At 45.6% G+C, this 12,283-nt stretch overlaps 1 protein-coding gene across 1 annotated transcript in view; it reads left to right on the top strand.

Moving 5' to 3' along the window:
- The window catches only part of VSIG10L2 (V-set and immunoglobulin domain containing 10 like 2), an 85,940-nt gene extending 75,298 nt beyond the window's left edge, over positions 1-10,642 (top strand). The window contains exons 9-11 of the mRNA XM_040326356.1: positions 4,191-4,313; positions 7,388-7,412; positions 10,489-10,642. Coding sequence (XP_040182290.1) covers positions 4,191-4,313; positions 7,388-7,412; positions 10,489-10,642 — 302 coding nt within the window. The remainder of the gene's footprint in view (positions 1-4,190; positions 4,314-7,387; positions 7,413-10,488) is intronic.
- Positions 10,643-12,283: the final 1,641 nt, after the last annotated feature.

The raw sequence follows: 12,283 nt of genomic DNA, 5'->3' as shown, positions 1-12,283 counted from the left end.
GTTGTGTGCATTTTTGCCTTCATGTATGGATTTTGCCATCAGATACATTATATACCGTATTTTCCGGCATATAAGACGACTTTCTGGATGCAAAAAAATGCATCCAAAGTCGGGGGTCGTCTTATACGCCGGGTACGGTCTCTGCCATCACTCACTTTTTTGTGAATAGGCGGTGCGGTGCGGTTACAGTGTTCCGGCTGCTGCGAGCGTCAGTGATTTAAAAGACGCTCCTTCTTCTCAGCGTGTTCTGTGATAGGTGGAACACAAATCTTCTCTGTTCTGTGTTCCTCCTATCACAGATGCCTTCTCATCCTCGGACGAGATGAGAAGACGACCGTGATAGGCGGAACACAGAACAGAGGCGCTGCTGGAAAATCTTGTGTTCCGCCTAACACAGGACAGTCTGAGGAGAAGGCGCGTCTTTTAAATCATTGACGCGCGAAGCACGGAGACTGTCACCGCACCGCACCGCCTGAAAAAAAGTGAGTGATGGCACTGGGGGGCAAGCTCAGGCACAGTGGGGGGCAAGCTCAGGCACAGTGGGGGGCAAGCTCAGGCACAGTGGGGGGCAAGCTCAGGCACAGTTGGGGCAAGCTCAGGCACAGAGAGGGGGCAAGCTCAGGCACAGAGAGGGGGCAAGCTCAGGCACAGTGGGGGGCAAGCTCAGGCACAGAGAGGGGGCAAGTGATGGCACAGAGAGGGGGCAAGCTCAAGCACAGAGAGGGGGCAAGCTCAGGCACAGAGAGGGGGCAAGCTCAGGCACAGAGAGGGGGCAAGCTCAAGCACAGAGAGGGGGCAAGCTCAGGCACAGAGAGGGGGCAAGCTCAAGCACAGAGAGGGGGCAAGTGATGGCACAGTCGGGGCATGTAATGTAATGGCACAGTGAGATTTGAAAAAGCCTGTTTCTGTCAGCGGTTCTGGCTACCCCTCAGCTTCCAGAAAGACTAGTAGGAAGGGGGTAGTCTTATACAGTGAGTATATCCCAAAACCAAAATTTTTCCTGGAAAATTAGGGAGTCGTCTTATACGCCGGAAAATACGGTAGGTTTTTTAGGTTGTTTTTTTTTTTTGCAATAGTGGCAGAGGATGGACTCTTACAGTAATGACATGCAGTTTAACCTTTTAAGGACCGCCGCACGACAATATACGTCGACAGAATGGCACGGCTGGGCATAAGGGCGTACAGGTACGTCCCCTTTAAGATGCCAATAGGGTGTCTAGGTGATGGGAGGCTGCTCTTGTGATCCAAAGAACTGGGATGGTTATCTCGGACTGTAGACATAGTATTTGAGTGTGAAAATCAGAGCACCATACCAAAGGTTAGAGCCCAAAAAAGAGGTTTTATGCCAAACATATCAGGTGCTACAGCCAACGCGTTTCAGGGACCACATATTCTCTTCATCAGGTTTTTAAGATATACAGTATCCGCTGGTGAGGACAATTTAAACTGTGTTGTGAGCACTCAGTACTGGTTCTCATCAGCTGCTGAACCATGGTTTTAAGGATTAATTTGAGTCCTTACCAGATACTTTATATCCTAAAGCAGAGGTAGGCCACCTGGGGCCCTCTAGCTGTTGTGGAACTACATTTCCCATGAGGCATTGCAAGGCTGACAGTTACAATTACTCCCAGAGGCATGATGGGACTTGTAGTTCTGCAACCGCTGGAGGGCCCCAGGTTGCCTACCCCTGTCCTAAAGGATAAGTTTGACTTTAAAAAATAATAATTAATGCAGATTTTTTTGCAGGCAAAATCATGTGCATTTATTTCTTTTTTTCGAAGGAGCATGCAGAGCATTGTAACCGCAATCAGCAAATCACATGCGCAATGTCCATCTCCTGCAGACTCTTAGGATTGCTGTGTGCTTGTACCTTGTAATGACAGGCAGTTACCTGAGAGTGAGAAGATCAATGAATTATGAGGATGCTCACCCAGCACCCTTGCAGCTCAACTATAAGCCATTAGCCGTAATGACGTAGCAAGGTTTTGCGAAACGCGTCGGGACCTCACTGCTGCCAATGCACATCTTGATTTGAATGTCCTTTTATATCTACGGAACTGTAAGGCCCCGTACACACGGTCGGACAAAACCGATGAGAATGGACCGAGGTTCAGTTTCATCAAAACCGAACCGATGGCCCGCTGCCCGATCGGTCCAAACCGATGGTTAGTACAGAAAAGCATCGGTTCAAAACCCGCGCATGCTCAGAATCAAGTCGACGCATGCTTGGAAGCATTGAACTTCGTTTTATTCAGCACGTCGTGTGTTTGACGTCACCGCGTTCTGACCCGATCGGTTTTTGGAACGATGGTGTGTACGCACATCAGACCATCAGGCCACTTCAGGGGTGAACCGATAAAAGCGGTTCGTCGGATCATTCTCATCGGTTTGGAACGACCATGTGTACGGGGCCTCAGTGTTTTTAACCGTCATTAAAACGCCTGATGTTTTACGGTATTACGCTATGTGCCTTTCCTTTCCTCTCTGCATATTGGGTATGGTTTGATCATCTGTGAGTCATCTCCAAGCTATTGATACCTTCCCTTGAGTGATGGCTTCATTGCATCTTGCTGGTTGAATACTCTGTTCCTGGCTGGTACACCCTCCATTTTACACATTCAGCTTTATTGACCCTTTGGGCGTAGGCTCATTAGGGTTCAATTACATCTGGTAAGCCTCCCTTTCTGGTGGCCGGTATTCCACAATTGCACGTTAAGTTCAGTGGGAATTAGTGTTGATCTGGAACTTTCTGCACCCAGCTTCATCCATCTATCAAGTTTTTCACTATACTATCACATTTTGGACTTTTTTATAATTTTATTTTTATTTTTATATATACACTAGTCACTTGGTGTTTTACATAGACATTCAGTGTCTTCTTATTATATTATAAGGCGCTACTAATTTGTAAGCCGCAATGACGTAGCAGTGTGGGGCGGAGCCCGCACGGCCGTGTTGATTCCAAATATGACAGCGGGGTGGGGAGAAGTTCCCTGCCTACTGTCATGGGGGGGGTGAGGCTGCAGATGCTAGAACCTTTTAATTGTTCCAAAAGTGAACTTGTCCTTTAAGTCCTTACAAAGGAGATGATGTGTGGTCCATGAGAAATCATTGGCTTCAGCACCTGCATTATGTTTTGAATAAAACCCTTTTTTTTTGTACTCTAACCTTTGGTGTGGCGCTTCCATTTTCACACTAAGATATTACTTCACTCTGCTGCCACCCTAACACATTGATTAGGAAAGCACAGACGCTAAATCCCTCAGCATGTCGGAAGTCGGCATCATGTTAATTTGCATAAATTCACCTCCTACTGCCAGACTCGTAATCCACTTTAAAGTACACAAATCAGAATAGGTAAGGATCACAACCTGATGCAAAGTAACAGTATACATGGGGTTAATCCAACCTATTGGGTGACATATCAGCTTTTCCAGATCTTGAGAAAAATATAATAAATTATTACATTTGAAGATTTGAACATTAGACTGGAGTTTCTCTTTAAAGTGAACCTAAACTCTTGCTGTAACTCGGCTTCTTTTAGAACTTTGTCAGTTTATTATGTAATCTGTTTTCAGGCAGAGCCTGTGATTGGCTGGTTATGTAGAGACAGACAATGCACTCCGTCTTTTTAAGGCCCCTTTCACACTGGGGCAGTATGTGCGGTGACGGTATAGCGCCACTATTTTTAGCGGCGCTATACCGTCGGAATTGCGGCGGTATTCGGCCGCTAGTGGTGCGGTAGTAACCCCCGCTAGCGGACGAAAAAGGGTTAATACCGCCCGCGATGTGCCTCTGCAAAGGCGTATTACTGCAGTGTCCCATTGTTTTCAATGGGAAGGAGCGGTATACACACCGCTCCTAAGATGCTGCTTGCAGGAGATTTTTTTTTTTCTCCCGCCAGCGCATCGCCTCAGTGTGAAGTTCTCGGGCTTTCACATTGAGAATGCTGGGGCAGGATTATTTCAGGCATTAATTTATGCACTATTTTTAGCGCTAAAAACACCTGAAATACTCCTCAGTGTGAAAAGGGCCTAACACACATTCTGCCTGATGATAGCGGGTAATGATATGGGGGTGGGGGGGGTGTTAAAACCATCTGACAAGAAGTAAATGTTTAGCTCAGCTATGTCTTCTGTATCCATGTGCCACTCATCACATATAAACATTGCCCAATGGTTTTCTTGCAGCGGATCCTCCAAACAATATTTACCCTGTTGCCATAGGGGCTGGATTTGCAGGCATGTTGGTGGCAGTTGTAGTGAGTCTCCTGGTGTTCCAGTACATTGCCAGAAACCGCCAGAACCACCCACGTAAGTTTCGTCTGTCTCTTTCTAAAACGTCAGTAATACCATTCGCTGCATGTGCTACTGTATGTAACTATGGCATGCAGTTAAAGAGGTTGTAAAGGTTTTTTTTTTTTTTATAACAAACATGTCATACTTGCCTCCACTGTGCAGTTCTTTTTGCACAGAGTGGCCCCGATCCTGGTCTTCTGGGGTCCCTTCTGCGGCTGCCTCGGCTCCTCCCCGCAAGCGCCAATCCCCTTCATGGGAAGCTCTCTCCCAAGGGGATTGCTTGCAGGCGCGCTCCCGTGATACAGCCGGCAGCCATAGCCGCTGACTGTATCACTCGGCCCGGTCCCCCGGCGCGCCGCGTCATTGATTAGATTGACAGCAGCGGGAGCCAATGGCTGCGCTGCTATCAACCTCCAATGAAGAGCAGAGAAGACTGGGGCCAGTAGCCAATGCGTTCACCGCACTGGACTTTTGAGGGCTCGAGTAAGTAAACCTGGGTGTCTTGTAAGCATCGGATGTTTTTTCACCTTAGGATGCATTAAGGTGAAAAAACGTGAAGCTTTGCAGCCCCTTCAAAGGTTTTATCTTCCATACTCAACCAACAAGGGCTTAGCCCAGGTCTTGGTGTGAACCCTCAATCCTACTAGGGAGCAGTGTTCATTTTTGTCATAGAAAATATTTTTTGTTGACTAAATTTAACACTGGTACTGGGATTTTAAAATACAACTAAAACAGTTCAGATGACTAAAATAACGACTAAAACTAAATTGGCATTTTAGTCAAAAGACTATGACTAAAACTGAATCGAAATTTGACATCGAAATTAAAGGGTTTGTAAAGTCTCAGTTTTTTTTCTATTAAAATAACAAACATGTTATACTTACCTCCTCTGTGCAGTTGGTTTTGCACAGAGCAGCCTGGTCCCTTGGCCTTCCCTCCTGTTGAGTGCCCCCACAGCAAACAGTTTTCTGTGGGGGCACCCGAGCTGAGCTGCAGCTCCCTGTATCACAATTACAATCCATTCAGACACAGAGCTGTGGTTCGGTACGCCTCCCTCTCTCTCCTGGTTTTCTATTTGCAGTGGTAGCCAATGGCGCCGCTGCTGTGTCTCAGCCAATCAGGAGTTAGAGTCACAGATGGCCCGAGGCACTCATTGACATCGCTGGATAGAGATGGTGTCAGGTAAGGGGGGGCTGCTGCACACAGAAGAATAGAATGCATTAAGATAAAAAACCTTCTGCCTTTACAATCCCTTTAACACGGCTCTGCTGGCCTTTTCTAAATTGGCAACATAATTCAATCCCCAGCCTATAATCATAGCACATTAAAGTTTAAACATGTATTGTACTAATAAGTAGGACATCTAAGCTGATGAAAAAATATATATTTTCTTATTTATTTATTTTTTAATATTTAATGTTGTTAATATTCAGGTTATATGTGCAATGGCATTACAGCCAATAGGGGCAGATCCTCAAAGAAATTATGCCGGCGTATCAGTTGATACGCGCGTAATTTAAAATTTTGCGCCCGTCGTATCTTTGTTTTGGTATCCACCAAACAAGATACGACGGCATCTGTGTTAGATCCGACAGGCGTACGCCTTAGTTCGCCGTCGGATCTAAGATGAATTTTTCCGGCGGCGCTGGGTGGCGTTCACGTCGTAATCCGCGTTTGAGTATGCAAATTAGCTATTTCCGACGATCCACGAACGTATGAGTGGCCGTCGCATTCTTTTACGTCGTTTCCGTTCGGCTTTTTCCGGCGTATAGTTAAAGCTGCTATCTGGTGGCGTACTCAATGGCCCAGATTCAGGTAGAATTGTGCGATATTTGCGGGGGAGCAGGGCAACGATTTTGCCCTGCGCCCCCGCAAATATTTTTTGCTGCCCTCGATTCACGGAGCAGTAGCTCCGTGAATTGCGAGGGCGCGCCGGAAAATTTGCCCGGCGTAAGCGCGCGCAAGTTAAATGATACCGCCGGGGCGGGAATCATTTAAATTAGGCGCGCTCCCGCGCCGAGCGTACAGCGCATGCTCCGTCGGAAACTTTCCCGACGTGCATTGCGGCAAATGACGTCGCAAGGACGGTCATTTGCTTCTAAGTGACGTGAATGGCGTCCAGCGCCATTCACGTTTCACTTACGCAAACGCCGTGAAATTCAAATTTCACGGCGCGGGAAGGCCGGCTATACTTTAGCATTGGCTGCCCCTACTATGAGAAGGGGCAGCCTTGCGCTAAAAGTAGCCATACGGAAACTCCGTACCTGGCTTGCGCTGGGCCCGCGCAAGCTTGTGAATCAGTGGTAGTATGCAATTTGCATACTACACGCTGATACACAATGGGAGCGCCCCCTAGCGGCCCCCGCAAGAATGCAGCCTAAAATCTGCGAGGCATAAGAGCCCTTTTTTGTCGCGCGTATCGGGCGGTTTAGGCGTATTTGAGCGTTTCCATTTCCCATAGAAAGTAATGGAAACGCTCGATTCAAGCGACTTGCGCGACAACGGGCGTTTGCTACGGGCGTTTCGTCGCTTTAATCAATAGAACTTGTTGCCCATGCAGAAGATTAAAAAAATCTACCAACATAGCAACAAGTGATGAAAAGATGATAGTTTTTTCCTATTGGCTAAAATAAAAAACGTCAAAGTACAAAAACGTCGGACAACGCTGTATGCAAACGCGCAAATAAGCATGAATACGCGCGACAAAACGCCGGAAAAAACGCAGAACGACCGACGCTCAGGTGTGAATGCAGCCTTAGTGTTTTAGCAGAGGAAATGACCTCGGCCAAGCTATTCCTATTAATGGGAATGAAGGGAAGTAAAGGAAACATTGTAGTAGCTGCTGCCTTTGACTTGTTTGACATAATTGTCCATTTCTATTGGGATAGACCGGGATAGAACGGCCTCCACTTCTAATACAGCATGTCCCCTGCTGGCCTGAAGCAGCAAGCCAGCCCTCCGTTGTTTGATGAAATTTTTTATTATATATTTGTATTTCATACATTTATTTTCATCATTTTATAGAATAATTTACTAATATCTGGCCTCATTGTTAGTACTGAAACATTTCTCTTTTTTTTTTTGTCTAGGGCTCCATGATTGGTTCTTCAGAGCGTAAGTCCGTTTTGCTTTAAATCTGGGATAGGTAACCTTAAAGAGGTGGGGATCTACCTGAACAACATGGGAAAAGTCAGAGATCACCGGGCACGGTGTCACCTCCTCACATCTAATTTGAACCTCTAATTACCATACTACTATGTCACAATATCATGCATTGCACGGCAATCATGGGCTTAAAGGGGTTGTACACCCTGTAGGAGATATTTACAATTGAGGAGAGCGCCGATGTCTTAGAAAAGGAAGGGCATGCCGAGACTGGCGACTTCCTTTTTTTTTTTTTTATTCTATATTTTTATTTTGTTTCTTTTCCAAAAAACAAAGGAAAGAAAGCGATACAGAAACATAAAAAGAGGACTAGGCACAGTCCTATACATCAACATATATATGGATAATACATTTCTTCTCCCTCTTCAGCTCTGTTTACTATTCATAGATTTACCGAAGGAGATTATAATATCTGTATCACTGACAATTTACAATCCATCCCCCAAAGAGAGATGTAGTAAACCAAATACTCGCTATTTTTAACTAAATTTCAAACTACCCCAAGTGTTTCATCTCTGTCCTAAATATCCATATATTCTCTATATATTATAGACTAATTCCCTCGTTATCCCCGTCACACTTCCTTCCTCATTTTATCCCCATATTCCCTCCCCCTCTATCCCTACCTCTGGACCCCCATCTCCTCCTCTTCTCCTCCTCCGGCCGTGTATACCCACGGACCGGAGAGTGAGTGACGTCACGCGACTCTGGCCAGTCACAGAGCCGGCCCCCCAGAAGGAAGAGGGGTGAAGAATGGATGCTTTCTGCAACATGGGACAGCGGTGACATTGCAGGCTTCGGTTTCATGTAAGTAACACATAATGGGCTACTATGTAATGCATAGTAGCCCATTATGCTTTACCTTTGCAGAGAAATAAATAGGAAGTAAAACCCATCAGGGTTTACTTCCTCTTTAAATCAGGTGGTGAGGAGAGCCCTTAGTTGCATTCGGCAGTGGCACCCTTAGGGCTCGATCACACAAATTTGGGGGGTGGTAAAACCATGCGGTCGATTTGCAGATTTACTGCCCCCAATTCCTACCCCCTTTACCTGCTGAGGCAGCAGCCAAATGTGTACACATTCTGCAGCAGGAATTAAAGCGGGGGTTCCGCTGGTTTTCGTATTTTTATTTTTTTTAATCCTTCTGCCGCTCTTACCTGTTTCAAATAAACACTTGTGTCTCCCAGTCTTTTAGCCCGCACCATTTCTTTTGTCCCGAAAAGGATATGTTTTAAAATTCCGAGATGGACGTTTCCATCTTTACTGTGGGCATTGTGAAGCCCAGCAGCTTGTCCTTCCGGGATACGGTGAATGCCGACGTCCCAGCATTCACCGCTCTATCCCGCGCATTGTGCAGTGTTGACGGCGAGCGTCGCCGTCAACACTGCACTGTTGCCATCACAACGGCCAGCGTAGGTCACGCCCCGTCACGTGACCTGCAAGATGTCGCGAGATTACAGCACAGCGCGTCTCCTGGGATTCTCCTCACTCACTCCCAGGAGACATAGCGCTGGTCTGGGAAAATTGAATACACGCCCACTCCCGCGGGGAAACAACGATTGACGGGAGAGAAAATGCTAAGGTAAAGACGGCGATTAAAAAAAAACAAAAAAACGGATTAGGTATTATCGATGGGTATTGTTTTAAATCAGCTAAACTTGAAATTTAGGATGAACCTTCGCTTTAAGGCTGGATTCACATCGATGCATTTTTTTGTGCTTTTTACATTTTGCAGATTTGCACTACAGTCCATGTAACATGATTTCCTATGGAACACGTTCTGTAGTACAAATCTGCAAAATGCAACAAAAAAAAAAAAGCACAAAAAATGCATCGATGTGAATCCAACCTAAAACCCCCTGTTGCTTTTGGTGACTCATTCAAGTAAATGAGGCCACTCTGCAAGTGCCCCGCAACTGCATGCTTCTGCGGGGTCCAAGGGGTTAAAGCAGGTGGTGAGAAAGCAACACAACACTGCCTGATTTAACCCCTCGTTTGCTGTACTGCACATGGTTTCAGGACATTTGCAGAGCGGCCTCATTTGCTCTGAGATCAATCAAAATACCCAATCCCAAACATGGAGACCATAATCCGGCCAAGCAGTGGTCCATCAAATAAAGATATAGATGTAGTAGAGGTGTGGACATTGGTGATCACATCCACAGTTCCTCCTTACTTGTTGGTCAGTGCGTTTCACAAAATTTACTTGCTCCAGTTTAGATAGGAGTTGGAATAATATGAAGTGATTTCTATAGTTTTATTCTGTGCAGGTCTTTCATGTAACCTTCATAATCCTCCACTCTCAGCTGCCACCTACCTGCTTCAGCCTCTATAAGGAAGCTGTCAGACCTTGTATATTGGAGGCCCCAGTGCATGGAAGATTCCACTATTCATAAGTGGTGCTAGTTTCAGGACAAAATATTCACTGTGCCCCCCCCCCCCCCCAACTAACTTCACTTCTGGGGCTCAGTAATCACAGTCTCTGGTTCTTTCTTGGAAAACTTGGGTGTGCAAACAAAACCATCTTGTAAGGTTCCTTTTAAACTACTGCTCTGTCCTTCCACTCCCACTTGCACAACTTCACTGTCAGTTATTCACAGTTGTGGCAGCAGGACATAGAATTATGTGTGGCTATAACCCCATCCCCACCACCTCACCCCACACCACCACCTTTTCTGCACTGGGTAGAGTGATATCCACGATAGCCAGTTGGGCATTAGTAAGGGCACTTTCACACTGCCACATTGCAGTTTGGGCACTACGCAGGTGTAACTTTTTTTCTGGGGGGTTACCTGCAGTTTCCCATAGACTTTCTATTATTTTCTGCATTTTTTGGATCTTTTTCTGAAACGCGTCAAAGATGCAGCATTCAGGATTTTTGATGGTTTCATAAAACACACCAAAAACACAGGGCGGGTCTATGGGGAACTGCAGGCATGATTTTCTCTAGTATAAGTCTCTCTATTTATTTATTTTTTTTGTATTGTGCACATTAAAGTGATGTTTTCTGTGCTGTGTGATGCAGATCTGCAGCAGACGCTCGAGAGAACATCAGACATCCAGAAGATGCTGAAACTGCAGTGGATACAGAAGAGGGAGCGACTGCTTCCCCTGAGACAACCCCAGAACCTGCGCCAACCCCGGAACCAGCTCAAGGTAACTTCAGAGAGATGACATGACCTCCAGATTTTCCCTGTCATGAGACCAGGTTCAAACCATGATATTTAAGGCCCTGGGCGTAGCGGGAATGCGCATTTCCTTTTTTCCACGTTTTTCATGTGTTAATGTGCATTGCAGCTAGGGCATTCACTTGAATTGGGGCTGCCCTATGTGTGACAAATGCCCCAAAGTGGCTCCAGAACCTTTTTGTTTGCGGAGCGTCGGACATTTTTAAAGTGCGCATTTTGTTGCAGTTGTAGTGCGTTTTGTCACGCAGTAAAATGTGCGTTTGCTACTTACGTTTGGGGTGTCATTAGCAATTAAAGGAGTTGTAAAGGCAGAAGGTTTTTTTATCTTAATGCATTTTTTTGCATTAAAGCGAAGTTCCACCCAAACGTGGAACTTCTGCTCTTCGGATTCCTCCTCCGGGGATACCGAATACCTGTCTATGACAGGCTTTTCCCTGTTCTGGCCTAGTGACAGGGACAGTGATCTACTGCTCCCTGTCATTGGGAGCAGTGATTGCTGTCATGTCAGTGGTAGCCCACCCCCCCCCCCCAGTTAGAATCACTCCCTAGGACACACTTAACCCCTTCATCTCCCCCTAGTGTTTAACCCCTTCCGTGCCAGTGCCATTTATACAGTAATCAGTGGCTATTTGTAGCTCCGATTGCTGTATAAATGACAATGGTCCCAAAATAGTGTCAAGTGTCACGCCATGTCGCATCCCAATAGAAAATGCCCGCCATTACTAGTTATAGAATATTAATAAAAATGCCATAAAATTTGTACTTTAGATTTAACCCCTTTAATGTTGGCATGCGACTGCTGGGCTGGAGCACCCTAGAGAAGAAGCTCCAGGGTGACCACTCACACAGCCTATGGAAATCGATCAGAAAAAAATCCCAGATTTCTGCATTAACAGAGCAATTTTATATCAGAAGGCCAATGAGATGACTTCTCTCGGTTAGTGTTCTGAAGATGGAAAATGGAATCAGGACTACAGTTTGCTTCTATTGAGATTTGTAGTCAGTTCCTGTTACCTCAGCAGAAATAAATTCGAGTTGATTATTATTCAGCATTCTTTTCCCGTTACCTTACAGATTCCAATGACATTTATTTGATTTCAGAGGCATTGAAGTCTGCTTCTCCTGGCAGTCCGATGTGGAGTTCTCGAGATCCAGGAGCGGCAGATGATACCAGTAATGTCACCATCACAGTGACGGCCACATCGTAGATAATGTGTGTGATGTATTTACAAGATATTCAATAAATGTATTTTTACTATATTTTTTTTTAATAACTGTGTTCCCCATATACTTAATCAGCAGACCCACATTTAGCAGGATTATCCTTCTAAAAATATATGTATACAGGTATGTCCGTGGCAGTGTGAGGTCATGTGACTACAGGGGCCAATACAGCAGAGAACCTCAAAAGAGCGAGAATTCAGACATGCCATCACCTTTTGTTTAGCTTCATTTATGTGACTGGCACACATGTATACTTCCATAATAATTCCAGGCATCGGCATGTTAGAACATAGTTAGTTACATTTATCCATCTTGTGGTATGTATATGACATATGCCTGGCTGATGCCCCTGGAAGCTGGAAATGACTGAAGTGCACATTGCTACCCCCAGTGATCTCCACTTGCTCT

The sequence above is a fragment of the Rana temporaria genome, chromosome 10, assembly GCF_905171775.1.
Source record: "Rana temporaria chromosome 10, aRanTem1.1, whole genome shotgun sequence".
Lineage (NCBI taxonomy): Eukaryota > Metazoa > Chordata > Amphibia > Anura > Ranidae > Rana > Rana temporaria.
The sequence above is the reverse complement of the archived record's forward strand: the minus strand, read 5'-3'. Positions and strand labels throughout refer to the sequence as shown.